This window comes from Orbicella faveolata, unplaced genomic scaffold (assembly GCF_042242905.1).
Source record: "Orbicella faveolata isolate gen_17 unplaced genomic scaffold, um_ofav_v1 contig_48, whole genome shotgun sequence".
NCBI lineage: Eukaryota > Metazoa > Cnidaria > Anthozoa > Scleractinia > Merulinidae > Orbicella > Orbicella faveolata.
Window position 1 is genome coordinate 3983387 of NW_028301578.1, and position 23114 is coordinate 4006500.

Here is a 23114-nt window from a genome sequence, read left to right on the forward strand (position 1 = left end):
CACTGGGTACCTAGAAATGATGACGAAGATTTTCAATGATTGATGAGGTTTAACTTTTGATCAGTGACAAACGTTTGCAATGTATGAAATGCCAAGTAAAGAAGCGTGCAGAAGTGTAAGGGATTCAGTGATTTCAACCAATGAGCTCATGAGAAGGAACAAATTATAGAAGAAAATAGCTTGCATAATGCTGATTAGATTTCTAGATCAGGTAGGTGTAAAAGGACGGTTGACTAAAGCGAAGTAACTGCAATTACTGGCGGATTTCCACAGGATTAGAAATTCCGAAACTGTAACTAACCTGTGAATTGAAGAGAGCTTGCTGGGTCATGGTTAACGTTGTTGTCATGGCCACCAGCATTCACCCGCTGGCCTGGAAGGCTGATTGCTCAGGTCCAGGCTCAGTATTATAAACGTTGCGTTCAAGAGAATTTCCCTGTAAGGACAAGAATTACTTACGTTTCTTCTTGTCCCATAGTAGGAGTAACCAGCTTTCCCCGTCAAATTAGCGGACTTGCAGTCTTTTTTTTCACTGTTCAGTTCACAATCATGGAGCTCTTTGTTTCCTTCCTCGTAGTTGTACGAAACACACCGCAGGCTACTCAGGCATTCGAACGCGCAGTCAATACGCGTGGGGACCTGGGACTTAGAAATCACATGACCAGCAAGGACATAACCTGCATAATTACAGTAGACTTCGTGAAGTAAGCACAACATTAGGCACCTTAAACAACAGACGTCGCCGGCCTGACGACGGCAACCGGAAACGTGACATTTCTTTCGAGACTTCACTGCGCATGTACAACACGTTATGACTTGACGTTGCCCTGAGGTCGAGAACGTGAGAACGTGGGGTTTCACGTCGCGACGAAAACGTGAGTACTTAATCTTTTGTTTTCATCCCTTTTAGCTTACTTTTGTGCTGTTTTGGCGCGAACCAAGGTAAAGTTGCATAATGATTGCCTTTATGCTTAAAAAAATGTTCTGGAAGTATTCCTGGACTCATTTTTTCGTAACTGAAAAACTGTTTTTCGCATGTCAAACTAACCTTCAGCGGAAAGGTTGCTTTCATCCAACGTAATGCCGCTTAGTATAATTGTTTTTTTTTTCAGATTTTCTCAACGTATAATCGGTAGATTGCTATGGCTTGAAATAACATTGATTTTTATTTTGGCAATCCCCTCGTGTTGGTATTTCATTTAACATAGAGGCTATTTTAATCGACTCGATGAATTTTATATTCGAACAGTGTGTGCATGTATTTTTTTAATGTTTACAAGAGCTGACAAACTTCGCGCTATCAAATTGTCTCGCCTGGATTTTATTTCTTGTACATACAAGATTATTGCATCCTTCGCAAATAGAATGCTGTTTACGATTCTTTATCAAAAGAGCTGGCAAAACTCCTGTATTTGAGCGGCCGATCAATGTGTCGAATGAAAAACGCAGTGAGCTAAGATTTTGTTCAAAATCTATGTTTAGCAATAAAATCTATGTTTAGCACAACAAGGTGTGTGTGTAATTTTGGCAGTCTAAAAATACACCTTTTTTTTTTCTCAATGAGCGGTGATACAAGCTTTGGTTAAAAATCACAATTAATTGCTTTAGCAATACACGTTTTACACGTAAAATAATTTTTGCTCTTTACATTTGACATTTCAAAGCGGGCAAAATTTATAAACTTAAATTGTTTCGTTATTTTTCGCAATGATTTTACATCTCTTAGTAAAACATGAATAGTATAAGGTTTAATTCCATCAAGTTATTTTTCAACTATAGTTTATTTTCAACTCGTAGATGGAGTGGACAGAACAAAAAGATTTCATGCTATCCCGAGAAATAACTTGCTGTCGCGACCGCAACCTGAAGCCGTTCTAGCCCCAGTTTCTTATCGGTCGTCACGTCGCCGTCGTCAACGAAAACGTCTGTTGCTTAAGGTGCCTAATATCGCCAAAGTGCAAACGGCCTACTATTACGGGGCTAAATGACGTCCCGTCTATACATCTAAGGGCCTTTCCATGTAAGATAATGGACGACGCTTGCTAGGAAATCGTTTGTTTGTCTTGCACCCTCATTGGACGTAATGATGTCCTCGGGCAGGCTTCCTTTACACAGCAGTTATAGAGCGCTAATCGGTCGACTCCTCCTCAGAGTCACCGCGCGAACTGAAATTCAGACGAGTGTAGCCTGGGTTAAACTTAACACCAATTAAAGAAAAGGGGGGGGGGGAGGGGTGGTGGCGATAAATAATAAAAAAAATAGATGAACAAATAAAACATGCAGCAAGAAGTTCTCTTCATTTCAAGCTAGGTAAGATTTACAAGCTGCTGCCAGAGGGAAAGCAAAAAACACAGAAAAAAAGAATGAAAAAAAAAAGAAAATAGCGCATGGTTTATTTAACAATTTTTTCATAAATCCAGACATATACTTCAACGGAATGAGACTGGATGATCCAGAAAGGCCGGAAAATGAGCGTGTCTAATTACCGTCGATCTTTCTAAAACATCAGGAGTCAAACTAGGGTATTGCATGATCATTTCAGACATTCTGTGTCAATATATGATCGAATTTATGAAAACCGTGTTACCGTGTTAAGACTTTACACCAAAATATAGCGGGCAGGTTTTTGGAAAACGGGAAAACGGTGAGATGTGTAGATAGCAACGCCCCCCCCCCCCCCCCCCCTGTTAGCGGTCTGTGCTAAAATGTTCCTGCCAAATGAAGTATACAAATAATAGCATTTGTTATATGTCAGCTTGTTTTGTGAATATTAGTTTGAAAACCAGCATGGGTAAGAAGCAAACTCCGGAACCTAATTTGTTTCATGAATGGGTTTTGAGCAAAACAGGAATGTTGATTATCTCTCGAGTGACAACTACAACCAGCTAACCAATTTAAGCCGCTAAAGCATGAATAGTTTATGATAAGCAAGAGTAGTTCTAACGTAAACTCCGTTGAGAAATTATTCACCCCTGTTGCAAGTTATTTCGTTAGTGTGATTAACCACCTAGCCGTGTGTTGACTCCAGTTTTGTCGGCTAAGGTTGAAGTTATTTGTTCCATCCAGTTGGAAACCAAAACAACATTAATTAAAATTACTAAATTTATATACTAATATTCTGTATGTGTTTGCCTAGAACTTAGAAATTTATATATTTTTTGGACAAATTTGTAAAAGCTTCCGAACTAATTTAAAACTGTCTGACAGAATTTTCCATTGATCTCTATCTTATACGTAATCCGTATTTCGCTCTTCATGTATATTTGTATCGAGCACTCCAACGATCGTGTGAATACACGGTTATTTTTCGTTTAATTTCGTTGTTGAAATATTGGGAATCGTAGTTTGAATATTTCAAGCCAAGACAGAATTTTTTTCCCAACAAAGAAGTTATTAAAACAATGGAAATTAGAATTTGACCAAATTCGCGAACAAATATTTTTCAGTCCATTGAATTTTTTTTTCCACTCACAAATCGTTGTTAGGCTAGAATATGCTAGAAAGTGGATCCGACATACAGTTCTGTACTTAAGCTCTATCCTGCAGAAATGTCCACTGTAGCAAATTTTAACGTTGCTCCCCCTCAGGCTGTATAAAGGAAGAAAAAGTAAAATGGAACTTCTTACCCTTAATGTGAATGTCAAAGTTCCCAAACCTATTGCACAGGCCTCGGTACGGCGAGAATTCTGCCAGCGTAAATATCACTTGAAGAATGAATAACCCAAGTGCTATCTTGTTCATTGTTTCGCCTTAACAAGGTCACGATTTAATTTCACTGATGAGCATTCATTTTCTGCGCTGCTCTAGTTTGGCTTGCACCCTGATCGAAATTACGTAGCATAAATTATACACATCATTTGTCAAAGTAAAAACAGAAATTTGAATTAAATCTTCGATTGTATTTAGAGAACGTTTTGTTTGGTAAAAATAGCAGGAATTATTTATGACTTTGGCTTCGTTCATAAATTATGAAACCAGCGCTACTGGAACTAATTCCGAAGAATAGTCACAAACGGCGCACTTTATTGATGAATTTGTTCGAAACACTACATTCCGCTTAGACCTCCTCTGAAGATTATCAGGTCCGTCAGATTTGCATTTCTCAAAAAAAACAAAACAAAAAAAGAAAACAAACAAACAAAAAAAAAAAACAAAGCAAAACTAATAAACATTGTGGAACATTTTTTGGGGTTAATCTTGAGTCATTCTTCACGAAATTTTGAAAGTAGGATTTTTTCAAATAAATTACATTATTTGAATCATTAAAATCTTGGAGTGGTTTACTCTTGATGGGTGTACAGTGGAACCTTCGTTTTAACAAAGTCGCTGGGGACCGGCCAAATTTGTTCGTTAAATTGAGGGTTCTTTATATCGAAAACCTCGATATAACGAATTTGATCGCATGAGGGGAAACGACCAAAATGTTCGTTATATCGAGGTCATAGTTAATGATTGATTTGTAACACAGGTGACTTCCGTCACGCAATTCAATGCAATTTTCGTCACCCAGAAGTGCCCCGTTTTGAGATGCAATTCATTAAGCATGGTGGCTTTCAGTATCAATTATTTTCACTTTTGAGCTGACGAGCAGCTTTTGTTTTCAAAAGAGCGATACTTTTAGAGTAGCGATTTAAAAATGTTGCAACATAGAGGTTATACAGAAAATTGTCTATGTAAACAAGGGAACATTGTAATTCGTTATATCGAGGTAGATTTTACGTTTGGGCTTCCGGATTATGTTCGTTATATCAACGAATCCGTTATATCGAGGTTCTATTCCATACATTTTACTGTAACTTTGCCCGGGACATAAAATATCGCTCGTTATATCGAGGACTTCGTTAAATAGAGATTCGTTAAATCGAGGTTCCACTGTAGTAATGCTTTGGTCAGACAGAAAGGATACAGTAAGGATACTCCAGATGAAACAGTGCAAACAAAACAAGAAGAAACTGCATAGTCGTATAGTTGTATACGAGAGTCAATAGTGGGTTGGTTTACCTTCTAACCAGATGAAAATTGATTAAAGAGGAACGAGGCACGAGAGCACTGCACGTGAAGAACGTCGATCTACGAGAGTCGCGCATACGACTGGAGTTGGACAAGAAATTGGTGCGATTATTTAAGTGTTCTTAAGTCCTGGTCAAACGGCGCCTGACAACCGCCGCTAACTATCATGAACTGTCATCGATTATCACTATCACTCATTTTTAATTCCTTAATTGCCAAAAGCCACCACTTTTGTCTTGACCTTTACGCTGCTTGCTTAGAAAATAGACGCGCGCCTGGCTTGCGTCACACCCTCCAGGGGCATGGGCCACCTACAAGAGTTCTCCAGAGGTCTCTGTCCTGGGCGTTCCTCTCGAGCTGACTCCAGCTCAGCCCCCAGTGTCCTGATGTCTGCTTCAAGTTTCCAACACCGCGAGTTCCGTGGTCGTCCACCCTTGCTCTTGCTCTAAGGGTTCCGAGACACAGCTTGCCTCGTGATGCTGGTTAGGGGTTTGCGGAGAATGCGGCCTATCTATCTCCAACGTCTCTTCAAGATCTCAGCATCATCAGGCATCTGGTTGGTTCTTTGCCACAAATCACTGTTGGACGTCATTCGTCCCTGCAAATAAAATCTTCGAGGGTGGGGGAGTACAAAATCTGAACCACTCACGAAAATCTCGAATATTCTCGCTTGGGTGAGACACAGGGAACGCAAGACGAAATTTGGTCAGATTAGCATGCAACAAGATTTGACAGAGAGCGATCGGAAGAGAGAGTTTGGCGCGGGTTGCGGGCTCGGATTTTCTCTCCAGCGGACGAACGTCAAGTTTCTGAGCTTTTCATGTTTGCAGTTTGTAGATGTCTAATGTAGTAGAGGGATTAATCATATGTCGTCTCAGCCGGAACAATGGCGGACACATTTTTTGTCGCAAGTTGATAGTTGTCAGTCTCGACCGATTTCTCATTACGAGAATGAAACGAAAATTTTCTAGGAGCTTCTAGTGAGATGTCTAGGCCAGTCATTTACCAATTCTCAATTGCGGGTAAGCTTTTTTCTTTTTTTTTTTCTTTTTTTTTTTTTTTTTTACATCAGAACTAGTCAATAGAAATCATGCTATGTTGAAAACGTTTGTTTCTCACACTCGCTTGATATGGATATTCTTTTGGTCGTTTGCGGGGAAACAAGGATCAGTCACCTTCACCGTACCCAACTACTTCATACTAAGGGGCGCATAAGGCCTCAAGAACAAGGATCAGTATCGTGGATTATTTTTACGTGAAACTTTAGTTCGATAGTAGCACTTTAAGAAATGGGCGGGCCCCGCCGTTTTAACGGTCAAAGTCTGACTTGAAGTTGGGGCCCTTTGTTGGATTTGTTAGATGTTCGCGGGAGTTGATGGTGTGATTTTTACCGGTTTCTACCCTTTTTTATCACGATAAGTGCATACTTTTATGGCTTGCTTTGTTCCCTTTATATCTTAATGTTTTCTTGTTAATTTGTTTTTGTAGAGGGTATGTCATCCGTTTGTTAATTGGCCGATGTTCAGAATTATTGGATCCTGCATTGAATACTTGTTCATGAAAGATACCATCTTAAGCATTTACAGTGAATTTTCGCTATGATAATCATGATCACTGCCTGTCTTGAGTTGTTATCTCAAACAGAAATTTACTACTCTAGCTTACTCTTGGATGTTATTGTTCAATCATTTATGGCTGATTATCTTTGATATTTCTTTAGTACAGTTATTTTTGTTTTTTTTTTCCCTTTTACATGGCCCTCCATTTACTGCGAACCTAGGAATGGACACTTGGAGCAAATACAAGTTACATCTGACACCTAAGCACGAGGTGAAGAGAAATCTCTAACTGTCATGAGTTTGAACATTGATATTCCCAGTAGCAATGTCTGAGGCAAATCATCATTAGGCCATTTAATTACATTTAAAACGTTCAAAGAAGTTGAGCATGACTAAATCGTGTTTGTCACGTTGTCTACAAAATAGATACATACAGTACATTGGATTTGTAAGCTGCTATTTTGGAAGAGCCATCGCTTATGAATCCTTCTTGATTTAGAAAATACAGCGAGTGAAATTCGATTATTCCAGCTTTACACAAGTTTTTAGTGACAAAAAATTGCTTTGTTTCGAATTATTTAACTCTTTTCTTCGTAGGTTTCACTTCTTAGCTCTCGTGGCGTCAAACGACAAAATAACATCTGTCAACAAGCATTTTGTTGGCCGGTGATGCACCGATCTACTTCATACACAACTTGAGATACCGTATGTATCTAAGAAAGCAAGTGCTGAAGTTAAGTTCAATTCCGGAAAGTTAAGATCGAATTCGAATATGTCAGAAGCGGCAATAACGTTCCGTTCAGCCGTAGAGATTCCTAAAATAGGTTGTTCGGCACTGAAAATGGCGGCTTTCGATTACAAGGCATCTACAGCTGTCACTTGGTCTGCGAAAGATTTAATGTGGATGTCTTTCGAGATTTCTTTCAGTATCAGAAGCTAGCGAACCTTCTATAAGTCATATTTCCATATTACCTTCAGGACATGGAGGCGTTTGCAGCTCGCTTAGCAGAATGCATGTGAAACGCCTCCTGGAACACGCGAGGGTACACACAGTAAATTCGCTGGAAACGATAGCCATTTATTTACTTCTTTTAATATCCATTATTAACACATATTAAAACTGCATGAGCGCACGTAAGCACAGCCGCAGTTGGAATCAGAAACGTTGGTGGTTATCGTAGGGATAAACTATGTCTTTATTTTTAATCCGTTATGCACGTCATGTCATCAGCAGCTATAAACAACATGTAATATATCAGACAAAAAAGACCGCATCTGACCACATATCCAAACACCAATCGTGCAAAAGAAGAGTTAAAATAGATGCATAGCGGAGTATTTTTGAGGAACTTCGAGGCGTTTGGAAATGTGGTCAAACACTGTCTTGATTCTTTGATTTACATTTTCGATCGACACCAAAATTTAGGATAAAACGGAGAAATAAAATCGTAAAAATCTATGCTAATCAAGATCAGATAAGCAAAAGCCGTCAGCTGTAATTGCAAAATTAGGCATTTACTTGTACTGACTATTCTAGTATTTTATTTGACATTTAACTAAAACGAAAGCTTTTGAAAACAAGCTAGATGACACACGGATTAAGACTATTTGTAGTTTTTCTTCGAATGTCGTAAAACAACAAAACTAAAGTAGTCACTCCAGTGAACCAATTAAAACTCAAAGCCAAGACACGTAGCCGACTTAAAAGGCGGGAAAAGGCGTGCGAGGGTGTCATGCTTGGTTTTAGCTTTATTTCTGATTGGATGACAAAGTTCCGCGAGGTTTTTACCCCAGTAGTTGTCCGCTGAGTAATATCTCTCTATCTGTTATTACTCGGGCTTCCGTAGGAAAGTCCGAGTCATAAAATGCAAGCGTTTTGGTCGCCAAAGAGGGTCATAGTCCCAGGTGTTCCATGCATAGACCATGGAAATTGGGGACGAGAAACGCGGCATTGCTAGCTCTTCGTGACAGAATCCGGTGTTTTGCGAAGAAAGTTTTGGCAAGAATCGTGCCTTATACGTTCATCTCACATACAAGGATGTAAGGATGTCGATCGTTTTCAGAAAGGGTCGGTCCACGAATTATATTGCTTGAAAGCCAGCCAGGTAAGCAAACTTCACGCTCGAAACGTTCTCGGGAGATAACAACTGAGCCGATTGCGGTATGAGTTCAATCTACGAAAACACTGGCAAAAAATAGGCAGTCCCATATAAATGAGAGTCTTTTTCATACTCCTGCCTTGATTCAATAAAAATATGTAGCTTGAATATTTCTTCATAAACTGCGTTAAGGCTCGCAGATTCTTGAAAGTTATTCGCAAAGTACACAACTTGAGAGTTTATGCAAATTATGTGCAATGCAATTAAGCCTGGTCACAGGACTGTTGTTTTCGCAAAGGAGTTTATCATGATTCGTTTTGGCTCTCTCGAAAGGGATTATTCGCTCTCCAAAGGAGATATGACTCTTGAAAAGGGTTTAAGATCGCAACACGGCAAAGATGTTTAGCTACACAATTTACTCGGATCGCCACGACAAGTAAACAAACTTCGTACAATTTCTGCTAGCATGTACAAAGTAATCGCCATAAGTTGTAAAAAGACCTCGAAAATTCTTTGCAAACAACTTCTCCATCAATGCGTAGACAGCTGTGCTTCATTCTTAAACCAAAATGGTTTAACTCATAACTAGCGATAGGATGAGGAGGATACTCAACGAAGCAACTTGAATAGTAAATATCTAAGCTGAACTCTTGTGCCAAAAAATCCTGATTCTTTAATTTCCTTTTATTGTGTGCGATACGCGTTTTCGTAAAGTAAGATTTGATACTGTGGTACGAAGCACGAGTAAACGCTCTTAGAGCGTCTAGTTAGGATAGTAAAATGTTTCGCTGGGTAGCGCTCCTGGAGCACCCCTCCTTCTTGAAACGTTTTTCAACTAAGAGACTAATCTCTTGCAAATGACACTGGTTAAACTACTGGTAATGAACACTTGTAAACGAATGAGGGTACATGCCATGTCAGGTGTGTACCGCACTTGCTTTAGCGCGAGACTTAAGATACAGCTATCGACAAATTCGACATAAACTTAACAGCATCCAATCATAGTGAGTATTTATGGTAAGGAGCGTTATTAGTAATGAAATAAGACGAAAGCAAATTCGTCAAGAACAAACGGGCACTGGTATTTACACTTAAGCTTCTACCCAGGAGTTCTTGGAAGTACCCACTTTGGATGAAGGACAAACTATATAACTTACATTTTCGTTTCCAGCGTGTAGTTCTTTGTAGAGCTCGCTTGAGTTGAAAAACAAACTATTATTTACATTTTGGGTTTTAGCAAAGCGTTCTTTGTGCAACTCCCTTGGAGTGAAGAACGAACTGTTATTTACAATCTGGCTTCCAACACGGATTCCAGTGTGGAACTCCCTCTGCTTCTTCTGGTGGTGGTTAAGGTCACTTGTCCTCGACGAGTGATTTCCTCGTGGCGGCATAGGATCATGTTTTTGAAAGCTGCTTTCATCTTTCCGTTCAGACCAATATACAACCACGGGTTTATGGCGCTGTTAGCCTGACTGAACCAGTAGCAAATATAGATAATTACATAAGGATCCCACATCGCTCCAAGCCCACTCACGCCCATGCTCACACCTTCGTCCATCTGATAGACGTGCACTGGAAGCCAGCAGAGTGCAAACACCACCACAATAATGATGAGCATTCGGATGACTTTCTTCTTAGGGATTTCCTGTTCTCGTTGATTTTCACTTACGTTATGATCCACGGGCACTTCATGGAACCACAGTTTTCGAGCAACTTGGGTGTACAGAACTGAGATGATAGCGAGGGGCAGGAGGAAGCCGACAGCAAAAAAGTAAGCATAGAAGGGCAAAATTAGAGATTTTTCAATTCGACACTTGCCTCGGATGAGCTTGAAAGCAACTGGTACGATTGACATCAAGGCCATGGATGAGATCCAAATAATTGGCGTAATGATCTTAGGCTTCCTGAACCAAATGCTCCGCCGGAAAGGGTGCAGAACAGCAAAGTATCGATCAAATGCTATTACAGTAAGGCAGAAAATGGAGGCGATCGTGGAGACATAAACAGCATAGTAGAGAAACCTGCAGGTAAAAACCTGAAGAAACTCAGAGCTTCCAAAGACATAAAAGTGAGTAATGCTGACAGGCATCTGAAACACAACAACCATCAAATCAGCCACCGCCATGTTAACAAACATGAAACTTGTCAGATTTCTTGTTCCTGGTTTCTTCCACACGATGTAGATCAGCAGTGTGTTACCAACCAAGGCTACGAGCATTGTTATCGCATAAAGTACGGTCAGAGACAGTACGATGGCGTCATGGTTTGTCATGTTCTGTGAATTAAAACAAAACAAAAAATGTTCTCAAAGTGAAGGAACCTCTTAACACTAAACGTTTTAAGGTCGAAAACACAAAAAAGTAATTTTTACGGTGGTTTTGAAATTTTGCGAGTTTTTACTTAATCCCAGTGGTGGTGGATGTTTACTACTCTCTACGACACAGGTGGACGGTGATGGTGGGAGGGGGGGGGTTATTCACCTTCTTACCACAGGACCCTCGTTTCATTTCCGCGCGCTTCCAGGAATATTGTTTACAATGTTAGCCTAATTAGCACAAGGCACCAGTTTCTGATCAAGCTACAAAGATATCATTTCTGAATATTAAAAGTACATGACATGATTAGCAGTAAGTTGAACCGATGTATTAAATACGGTCTTGTTTGAGGAGGTTTTAAATAATTATTATTTTACAGAGTACTTTGGTTCATTAGAACATTTACCACCCAGATTTTCTGTAGTTTTTGAAAGCAAATACCTCCTTCAATATTACAGCCAAGTAGTTAAACATTCACCAATCACTAGGTCTCGCAAGCTCTTTAAAAGTTCCAGTACGTTTCATCTGAATATAATTCACTGTCTTTGGAAAGTCTGCTAAGTAAAGAGATGTGAAGTGTGATGAAAGGCCTTTTAACGGGCTGCGACGAAAATGTTACAAATTATTTCGAATAACGAGACAGAAGCGCAGCTAACAGTACTGTTCTTGGTCCAAACTCTGCCACGACTGATCGATAAACTAAAATCAAAGTGGAACTGTCATTAATTCGTAGATATGGATGTAGCCACTGATTTCCCTTTCCCGGAGGCGTTTGAAACCGCCGCACAGATAAATGAATAGCTTAAAATAACGAAATTCAATGGTGCATTTTGCAAAAAATTCAAACTTCTAATTGATAGATTTTCTTCATGTTTTCGCCAAACGTGGAAAATCGGTAGAGAAAATGATCCACCACAAGACAAACGGGGTCACCGAACGTTCAAGATCGTTAAATATCCAGGCAAAGCTATAGCAATGGTCATCTGCCCTGTCATTGTTTATATTATTACTTAGCGCGTGCATCGATGCATGACGTGGCGTGTGAATTTGCGCGTGCGGTAAGGATGCGCAGAAACAATTGGCGCGAACGTCCTTAAGGTATCATGGTAGTTGGATTTTTACGAAAAATGCGAAAATCTCTCTCTTTTTCCTTTTTTTTTTTTTTTTGTGCTGTTCAAATTGAGAAGCCTGAGATAAATATTTTGCAAAAAGAATGGAGAAAAAAAGCTTTTTCACTCTTTATGATAAAGGGAAATCTCATTAACCCATTACGGCGCCCTCTAATTAAACTTCACCGCCAGTTGTCACGTGTAAAGTGATACGCGAACGTTTCTCGATTTGGTTGTTTCATACCAAGTTAGCTTTCGTTCTTGTCAAATTTTCTTTATGTTAGGACGAAAACGCAAGAAAACTTCTTGCCCATTTTCGTCTTCGTAGAAGCCGAAGAGGCCAAAATCTGGTAGAACAAGATCTTTGGCTCTGAGCGACCGTGGGTCGCAGCCCGGGGGGGGGGGGGGTAGTACTTTGGAAATTTCTGGGTGGGGATGTGCCGCTGGGACCCTGGAGCCCTTAGCCTATACCAGAACTAGTTCAGCTGAATTTTGCTACCCTATACTAGAGTAAACTCCCTAAATCCCCCCAGCTATCGACACTGTTGAGGCTGATTTGCGTAGATTTAAACTTGCCGATTTGTTGATTTTTTTTTTTGATATTATTTAGTGGCAATTCCTGGTTTCCTTAGTCTAGATAAAATCTTCAACCAACTAGTCAGTTTTTTGAAAAATTATACCCTATTCTAGACCTAAACGTTCTGATTTATATACCCTATCCTAAAGTAAACTGCTTGAAAACCATACCCTTCACAGCGGCACATACCTATATAGCCCATATATGGCTGTGCCCCCCCCCCCCCGGGGAGTCGCACTGTCCGCAGTGTAACCAAGAAGAGTGGTTGAAGGAACTCGAGGACGCTAGTCCCTCCAATGAAGCTGAAGGACAAACTACAACAAGTGTTAGTCGCACGAAATTGCTGGAGAACGGACGCGATTCCGAAACTTCAACAAGGAGAGAGGAGTCAAGCGCAGATGTAGATGTAGACTATGTGGACCTCGAGATTTCCTCTTTTTGGCTTCACGAGGCATGGTTTCAAAAACTGTCTGGAGAACGAAGAAGCCTAAGCTTGAGCAACATAATACCAATGTCGCCGATCGGCGGCACTTACAATACAAACCTGTATAAAGCTCCTAGTAGTTTGTTGCTTCTCGAACGATTTTACTGCTACGGGTTTCTGCGCCAGAATTGTAGACATCTGTTTATTTCAAGTTGTCATAACCCATTGTTATGGTAAACTGACCCATGCCGACATCTGTCAGTGTAGAGGGGATTTTTAACAGCTAATCATACCAATCTCATAAAAGGTTTTTCGTCTTTTTCTCCATAAAATAAAACTGCATATAAGGACGAACATTTTTACTTCGTTTACGGGCGTCTTCTGACGGAATTGGCTGAAAATTGGCAGGTATGTTCCAGGATACCTTCTTCGAAAAAGAGTGTCGGGTTTTGTGTAATTTCGCTTCAGTAGAAGGAAACGTCCGCATTGAGAATATCAAACTTTAAGGGTGTAGAGAAAAACCCAACCCATATCTGAAAAATCGCCGACCCCCGATGTTAATTGCGCCGCTCCGATAATTTACGTGCGGAAGCGAACTAGTTTAAGCCAAACCGTGGTTTTGGGTATTTCTTTTAATATCACTGCGACAATAGCTTCTTAGAAAATTTAAGAGAAATGATTGTAGTCTATAACTATTAAGCTTTCAGAAAATGTATAGGTTGATGAGCTTTTCTTTCAAAGCGCCAGCGTAAGAGCGCGATTTCCAAACACTGTCAATCCACCTACCATGATACTTTAATATGCCAGTCGAAGAAAGTTGGTTTTGTATTCCGGCAAAAAGCCTCTCCTTTACTGACCGTGGTCACCTAAAGCAAACTACTGTTACTGTTTGCTGTTATTATTTCATCATTCTTTTGGCTATATTCACTACCCTTAAAGTATAGTAGTAACACATTTCAAGCTAGAGTGGTTACATATAATAGCCGAGGTTAACACCTCTTGATATCTGTGTTTACATAGTTGAGAATGATCCAGATGTTTTCGGTATCACGTTCTTGTAGTTGAACTGTGAAGCATTCCTTTAGGTTAGACATCAAACACGAATTAATTGTTTCCTAACTAAACTGGGGCTATTCCTGAAAACGTCAAGTCTAGTTCGAGTACTTCTTAACAACCTTTTAACAACCTCGCTAAGAATTCAGATAAAAGTGCCGCAAACCGCCGGTTGGCAATTATTTTTACCTGGCTCTCTTACATCCAAAACATTCAAGTAACGTAGCATGCTTCATGATTCGTAACACGGCAGCTCAGAAGGGTCACGAACCATTTTAATTTTTTTAATGTTTGTGCTTCTTTTTTTGTTTTCATTTTTGTTTTTTTGGGTCCCTTCTAATATTTTCCCTTCGCCAAAAGGAGCTCACACGCAATATGACTACATTTGTCGAGTTTATATCACACTCAAACACGAAAACCTCAAACAATAAAACACAGAACACGCAAACAACGAAACGATCATCGTAGAGTGTGAAAATAATTCCCTCGTTGCTTTTGAAGTCAGTAGAAGTTAGGGCCGTAGCCAGACTTTCAGCACAAATAAGGCTACTCTTGCGGGCTCCTTGAAATAATTAGTTCGCTTTGAGAGCATAAGATTACATTCGTTTGCGTGAGGCGTGAGAGCTCTGAAAATGATATGCTTTTATTTATACAACGACCTTTCAACAGCTTTTTACAAGTTAACGAACTGTTCACACAATATTAAAACCCAAAGAGTAAGAAGAAAAAGAAGATGAAGAAAAAATCCTTGACTTTACTTGCAATCTTTGTGACCTTCGTACTTGCTATATTCTTCTCCCGAGACAAGTAAACAAGCAATAAAGTAGTAGTAGAGATTATAGTAACCGATGCGTGATTACGCTTGACGAGCAAAACACAACGGTCAGGTCATGGATACTGCCAGCAAAGCATGATCGATGGATTACACTCCCTTAACCTTTTGCATTTTTGTTTTCGTTTTTGTTTTTGATTTTTGTTTGCGTTTTATTCTTTTTTTGAACAGAAAAAAAAAAAAAAAAAACGAAGACAACAGTGAAAGACAAAGACCAAAAAAAAAAACCAAGACAAAACAAAACTTTAAGAAACGAAAAAAGAATTAAAAACAAAAACAAAACAAAACCAAAGTTAAGAACAAAAACCAAAACTGAAAACAAACATTAAAAAAAAATAAAAATGGTTGGTGACCCTTCTGGGCTGCCGTATTACCGATCCGTTTCGAGAAAGCCCCTAAAAGGTCCTAGAAACAATTGATCTTGCTTGCTGGTTATCTCAAAGCTATTCGTAGCTGTTTACATAGTTCAGAAGCTTTAGCTGCGAACCCTTCAGATAGTTGAAAATTCCACGGTGTAACCTGCCAATAACGCATTGTTTTTAGATAAAATACTATTTGCTAATCAGATCAGAAGAGAAATGGATGTCAGAGAAGACCCGATGAGTGCGTGTAACTAACAATATGCAAATTATCTTTTCAAACTGCCATTAGTTATTGTTCAATCAGCGACTTCGTCGCTCAAAGATCTGTCTCTCGCTTCGCTCGAGGGCGATGACTAATTAAGCGAAGGCCGACTGGTAGCAAGTCTACATAACGGCATAAACATAACGACATAAGAAGGACGTTACCTCGTTATGTTTGTAGTGTGAACATGTTCACATTTTGACATATTAGCAACAAAACAGCATGAACAAAACAACATAAGGATATTTTCATTATGCCTTTATATGTCGATGTTCGTGTTACCGACATAAAGCGAATACGCAGTTATGTCGCTAGTGTGAAGTAGGCCTAACACCAGTGCAAATATTACTTACTGATGTTCAAATTCAGTATGTCCTCCGGTTAAAAATGGGTAGGTGACTCATTCGCAGGCGAAACCCTCTTCACTATGCCGTGGATATAGACATATCCACGAGTAAAAAATGACACGAACAAATGGTATATTTCAGAATTAGCGGAATCCTTAGTTTAACCATGCGTCTAAAATATTCATTTTGGGCAAATCTATTGTTAGGCCGTTGCCAACGGTCCCCGTAGTGTTAACATGCCAATTTCGATATACTAAAATTCTAACTTGTAAAAAAAAATTATGGCGACGGAGAGTTTGTTTTTTCCTTCCTGAACAACCCGAAGCTACAAAACCTTCGTATTCATCTCTACACTATATGACAGAACGATTTTTAATTGAACAACTGTTTAAACCAAGCTTTGCACAGAGAAACGCACACATCCTTGATATTAGCTGATATTCTCCGCCCGCGCCTCAAAGGGATTGCGGTGAGAACGTGCCAGACATTTCACATTAACGAATATATCTTGAGCAGATGGAAACTTTTACACAACCTTGACACTCTTAAACATGAATCCCAGCGGCTAAATATCCTGCTCTAACAGATTAAGATTAAGATAACAGACAATAATATATTTGTTTTCTGACCTCGCGCGTCTGGCGGCCTATGCACACTGTTTTGATTCGAGTGTAATATGAAGCCATCACTCGAATAATCAGTGAATAATGAAACGTTTGCTATTGGGAACTGATTCAAGATATGCTCAAAACAATTTCCTGTATCACTTTGATAACACACATCATGAGGCGCCAGACATTCATTTCGCGGCAAATCAAAATAACGTACCCTGCAACGAAACGTTCTTTTAAAGGAGCTACGTCACGGTTTCTCATCTTGAGAGGTTTAGCCTAAATATTTTCATGTTGGTCGTTTGCAATCCGTGTTCATCTTCTCCATCATGACCATCCTTGTTTCTTTATGGTAAATTATTATCTCTTTGGTGTTTTTCTATTTTAGTAAACTACAATTTTCTGTTTTCTTTCACCTTAAAGATAATTTTGTAAGTGGTCAAAATAACACAAAATGCCGAGACTGAGCTCCTTAAGTTTGTGGAAATCCCATGCAAAATACTAACGGCAGAGGTTAGATTTTGTATGTCATTCCAAGTGACCGATCTCCTAGAACTTATCATGCTTAGAATGTAGCTGCACTGTAGCCAACGAAAAACAGCTCTCCATCGCCAACTTTAGCTAAGCGAGGTCATAAGTGTAAAAAGAAAGAAAAAAGAAAATAAATCTCTATACAGTAAGTACCTCAGCTTAGTGGCTGTAGATCAGAATTCTGGGTTCTAATAAAGCAGAAAACGAGTTGTTGTCACCCCAGGTCGTTCAGTGTATTTTTAGTTAGCTCTAATACGTCCGACCTGTCATGACTGTGAAATCATATGCAGGTGGCCATGATAAGAGTATTAACTACGTTTGCTTAATTTTTTTTTTTCTAATTGTCCTTGTAGCTGAAGAATAAAGGAGAGAAAACGGAATAATTTTCAGCCGCCGAGCTACAACTGAGAATCGTAATTAACCTTACCAAATAAAGCCAATAATGCAAGAACAGATTAACTGTTGGGGATTGCAGAAGAGTTTTATAGGGCAGTTTCCTTGGATTTAGAAAATGGAAATTACAAGACTTCAACTTATTCTAGTGCTGTTTTTGTTGCTTTATGGCTAATTTTGCGGTTTAGAGAAAGTAAGAATTTTAAACGAGTTATTTTAAAACATAAAATTTTTATTTTATTTACAATTATGTTTGAATATCTCAGCGTCGGGTTTATTCTTAAAATAATCTGAAAATTTCGTAAATTTCAGCCTCGATATTCTTATAAAATCAATTCTTATATCAATATATAAAAAAAAGAGGGTAACTTGGAATTTCCCGAAAATTTCTTGTTAAATGAGGTTCTTGCACAAAATCAACACTTTAGCAGGTTTGTTTCATTAACATAACAAGCGACAAATGAATATGAATTTAAGATCTTTTTTAGCAAGATCTCTAGCTGAAGTTCAGTTACGATATATGCAAATTCGGAAAATTCAGTCACACGGAGATACTGTTATAACGAGGCTCTGAGCAAAGAAATGAAGAATTGAACCTACGTACCTTGAAAATTTTAAAATACGAAGCGCAATGCAAAGGCTGTTGTTAGAGAGGAGATGCCTGCCTTTCGTGTGTTGACATAGAGTGCAAAACTGTCATAAAACCCATTACACAGGCGGTAAAATTTCCGAAGGGCGCGGATCAATTTGATAAGCTTCGCCCTGCCTTATTTTTATTGAAGTTTACATTGCATATATAGACGTCATTTGTTTCACACTGGTCAATTGTTTGACGCAACTGCCGGATCTGTAATTCATCAAAGTAAATTCAATTTTTATTTTTAGTTTATTAGTGCGATTGTAACTAGTGTAGCATGGTAGCTGTTAGTAGAAGTGATTAACCCGAGGAAAACAGCGTCTGCTAACGGACTCAGTTTTTAAACAGTTCTAAGAACTCCATTAACTTTGTTTAGTTTTAGTAGCCTTTGGTTTAGCTCTTGGGTCCCGTCCACACAATGCCAGAGAAAGAGTTTGAAAAAAACGAAACAATCGACGGTCATTTTGGATTTGTGTTTGAGTAAAAAGTTGGATGGGAATCACATGTTTACAACGTTTTCATCGATTTCGAAAAGATCCGTTGTCAAAATGTTTTCCTTCCACACTAAACCGCGAAGCCGGCATTTTCAAATATTCTACCGTTTCCGTGACGGATTATTGTGGATGGTAAGCCAAACCGTAGAAATAAAGCTGCGTTCTTAAATTTCTCCGTCGTAGTATGAACATGGACGGGGTTTAAACTTTCTTCAGCGCTAATGCATCACCGAATGAAAGGGTGTTTTCTCAAAAAGAATACTCTGTTGTAAATTACACAGATTATGATTTCAATAAACTGTAAATACGAACTGAAAATCATAAAGTAATGGTATTTACTAGTTTTAAACTTCCAAGATTATCCTTTGAGTGAATGAAAGAGAATTTTAATTAGCTTGACAAAAACATAACTGGAGACATCATCTACATATTAAAAAATATCTTCGCCACACAGAATTAAAGCTATTTACAATTTAAACCAGCAGCAATGAATCAGCTGTCACTGAAACATTGATTATCTGCAAGAAAAGAGATTGAATAGTTTGATTCAAACTATCAAGATCAAGATTATGAAGTATAAACAGCAGTGTGTTTGGTCTTGGCGCACCGTTTAGTTTCCGCTAATAGTTTATGCAAGGTGCAAGAAAATAAAATTAATAATGATAATTAATAATAACAATACCAAAAAAAAAAAAAAAACATTCTTCAGTTCATTTACCAAAAAAGAGTTCAGTATTCACCGCTAGATAATCACAGATGTGGTGTGACATTGGAAATAATCAAGAGAATAAGTTATTACGAAGTTTATATCCTTGTCGATTGTAATTTCAGATTCGTACGGACTTCTATATTACAGAACTGTTTCCAGGTTACTTTCTCTCACTAGTACTGGGTCTTTTTTAGCAGCAATAAACACCCCGCCGTGAGGGTCGTTTGGTCTGTCTCTCCTCTCTACCTGGTAGGTCACTGTAGGGAAACACTCATTGTTGCTGTGCTCGTGAGATAGCCAGGATTCAGTTCCAATAATTATATCCGGTTTTGCATCGTTAATCAGATGAAGAAATGTTTCTCTTTTAGCCGGTAGACTTTGGCAGTTGACATTCAGGATAGATATATTCTTCTTCACTGATCGGGAACTTTTCGCAGAGTTTGTTCTTGGTAAAGATGAGTCGTACAGGACACCCAGCATGTGTCTATATAAGAACATTGTTTTTTTACAGGCCGAAGCTAAATATATTCTTATTTTTCCGCCGATTTGAGGCTGAAAATATTCTTGTGAATATTCTTAGATCATAGCGTATGACACTGTTGCTTTTGAATATATTTGGTGTCACGATGGTGTTGAAGTAATTTTGGAGCCAGCCTGCAGGTATTTAAGCCTGATATAACGCATATAACTTCTTATCGAAATGTTATTAGCATCGAACATACGGCTGGTGCTGTTTTTGTCGCTTTTTGGCTAGTTTTGACGTCTAGAGAAAGGAAGAATTTTATACGGTTTAGCTGAAAGCATATAATTGTACTGTATTTAGAAATTTTCATCACACAAATTTATATTCTTTCCAAAATCCCAGCCTCGGGTTTATTTCTAAGATATTCTTAAAATTTCGCAAATTTTAGCCTCGATATTCTTATAAAATGTGTTCTTATACAAGAAAGAAAGAATGTAATGCTAGTGAATACTCGCGTCTGATGACATAAAATTGTAAAAAAAAAAAATGTTTTGAAAATTTTGTGGCACGCCACTTCCTCAGAATTGTACCAGTCTATTGATTTGCGTGTTGGTGAGTCCATTTTGGTAGAGTAAAATAAAGACAGTGATAAGTTCTTAATGTAAGGCACAAATTTTAAAAGGCAGAAGTAATGTGTTTTAATTAAATTCTTTTTAATTTCTGATGTATACTCAATGGGGTGCAACTAGATTAAAGTAAAACGCTTATTGGTTAAAGGTAATGATGAATTTATCAATTAAAAGTGAACTGTTTTCCTTCCTAATGCGGTAAAGTTATTCCGAAGCAATAGTGACAATGAATATTAACAGTTTATAACAAAAGAAAAAACACGGTTTCGGACTTTATTAAATCCATTTTGAAATCACTGGCTATCCTTGCAATCTGATTGGCTCTCAATGGTGCGATTTATTCACGAATCGCACTATTTTTTGCTCTAAATCGCATCTTTTTCTCAGCCATTGAGAATGGGACAGTAAAACAAAACAACAAATCAGATTTCAATATTAGTTTAAAGTAAACAATAAAATTTCAGGAAAATGAAAGGCAAAAAGCCATTGTGTGGAGAATTTAGCAACTAGTATTGCCAAAACTCTGTTGTTATTGTGTTTTTTTTCCAAAAAACTTGACGAATGTAATTAATTACAGTTTCTAAATGACGATTATCAGCTCCTTCAGGCTGAACACTAACTTTAATGGAAGTTTCCAACTTTCAGTGTCCATTTTGACGAATATTTTGGCGATTTTTCTTCAACATCTGGTCAAAAACCGTATGATACCGAGTCCAGTAAAACATAAACAAACGAAAACCACACAACAACAAATTCAGGGCCATCTCAAGAAGGTAGATGTTTCCAGGTTTCTGGTAGTTTCAAACGAAGCAACAAAAGAGCTCAACTCTGTCGCTGTGAATAAACATAGTCAAAATACGCCCCGCTCCACAAAACAGTGAATGAATGAACGTCTTACGAAGCTGGTGTTAGTCCCGCCATCTTGGAAATATCTTGAAACAAATGGCGCCGCAAGAACTTGACAAGGTCCTGAGTATTGAGTCCTTCGCCGAGGTCACAAAAAGAAACGGAGATGATAACGAGCTGGACTCCCTTAAAATCATGCCATTAAACGGTATGAAAGAAAAAAAACGTACCATCCACTGGGCATCGTGCACTCCAGGGAGTTTCCCAACTCAAAAGAAATCCATCGCAGAATTACGCAGGATGCACCTTCAAATTCCTTCTCCAAAGACAATGAAAAGTCTCAGCCTCAACCACAGAAGAAAGAAAGACCTTCCATCATTGATTCAAGCGACGAGAATTGAACTTTTATACCTGAAGCAGACTATTTTCGTTCTGACTTCAAAACCGCTTGTTTCTTTGTCATGCTCGGATGAGTTTTCGTCACATGACATCGTTTTGCATACTAAATGAGACGTAAAGGCGTTTCCGGTTCCGCTTTTTTTTTAACAAACCGGCTACTGGAACAATACACCAAAAGTCTAAAAATTAAGGCGATAAAATTGTGCGATTTCAAAATAGATCTAATAAAGTGGCAATTGAACTTCGTGTCGTGCAATTTTGGTCTGAAATCATACTTGTGAATTCAAATCGAACTCGCGCTGCGCGCTCGTTCGATTTTGAAATCACGCGTATGATTTCAGACCAAATTGCACTCCACTCAGTTCAATTACCATTATTTACCATTGCAGGTATGGAGTCAGAGTGTTTTCAATGTTCACCGCGCAAATGCAATATTCGAGATCATCTCGTGGAGGAAATCCCAATGTTGGGTGTAGTCTGATTTGTATTTCTCCTTGTTTGGTGTATTTAAGGTTGCCGGACAAGCCGGCTGTAATTGATCACGGCAATGCCCGTCTGACGTAATTTGTGTAAAGATCCACACAATGCGGAACACGTAATCCCAAAGGAATCTAGCTGTGGCGGCGTAATGGCTTTGAACTGCGATTTAAGAACTTAATGTACTTAATTCCAAATGGTGTTTTAAACAGCGACATTGTGTACATTATATAGTAAGTGACTTTCTTGCCAGCCTTGAAGTACGAGCGTATTTTTGACCAACAGAGGCGTAATAAATATACGTATTTTTGGCACAACTGAACAAAAATGGCAAAGATATGTAAATACGAGAGCTATGTTATATTTCTGCAGGGACACGATGGACGAAAGTGAAAAAAAAAAATGCCGTATTGAAGGAGATTCTACCATGTTTAAGAATATTCGGCAAAATAATTCGCTTAACGCTTTTCGGCACAGAAAAAAACAGGATGTTATAAGAGCTGCTCAAGCAGGAGGTCAGACTTTTTAATGTAAAGATAGCAAAACTAGACGACCTAATTTTCATTACTAACAATTACTAACTTTACATTACTAACTGGGCGTTCACTGAATGGATCAGAATTAAAAGTAAAGCCGTGTCCCTTCCCCCACCCCCACCCCCCCCCCCCCCCTTCCCTGTGATTCAGCCTTTCGTCAAGCTGTTCGCAGCAGTAAATTGACCTTCCTTTCAAGATTAATGCAACTCGCTGCTGTATGTATGATGTGGTAGTAATGGTTAGAAAAAAAAAAAAATAGCAATAGTAAGAATAAGAATTGAGTGAAATTAAAATACTCAGGTTGGTGCAGATGCAATACACACACTAATTCGGTAATTTAATACATGATTGATAACATATCGAGGAAAGACAAAATCTTTTCGACGAACGCAAACTAAATACATTTAAGGTACCTGCTCATCGACTAAGGAAGAAAGAGT

At 38.6% G+C, this 23114-nt stretch overlaps 1 protein-coding gene and 2 long non-coding RNA genes across 3 annotated transcripts in view; 2 read left to right on the plus strand and 1 right to left on the minus strand.

The window, feature by feature from the left end:
• The window catches only part of LOC149096035 (uncharacterized), a 263969-nt gene that overhangs the window by 173805 nt on the left and 67050 nt on the right, over window positions 1–23114 (plus strand). The window lies entirely within an intron of this gene.
• The window catches only part of LOC149096043 (uncharacterized), a 110336-nt gene that overhangs the window by 72208 nt on the left and 15014 nt on the right, over window positions 1–23114 (plus strand). The gene's annotated exons all lie outside the window — the stretch shown is intronic.
• Window positions 7643–13432, minus strand: LOC149096051 (substance-P receptor-like). Its single transcript, XM_089281584.1, has 2 exons — window positions 13214–13432; window positions 7643–10943 (listed from the first exon to the last, which is right to left on the minus strand). The coding sequence occupies exons 1-2, from the start codon at window positions 13289–13291 to the stop codon at window positions 9954–9956; spliced, it is 1068 nt and encodes a 355-aa protein (XP_089137710.1). The 5' UTR covers window positions 13292–13432; the 3' UTR covers window positions 7643–9953.

Bases quoted from the DNA above. Each gene is read 5' to 3' on its own strand.
- LOC149096051 (XM_089281584.1), bottom strand. From the start codon at position 13,291: ATGTCTACAATTCTGGCGCAGAAACCCGTAGCAGTAAAATCGTTCGAG. The intron at 10,944-13,213 runs GTTTGTATTGTA...TTTAATTCACAG, and splicing joins CTACTAGGAGCTTTATACAG to AACATGACAAACCATGACGC.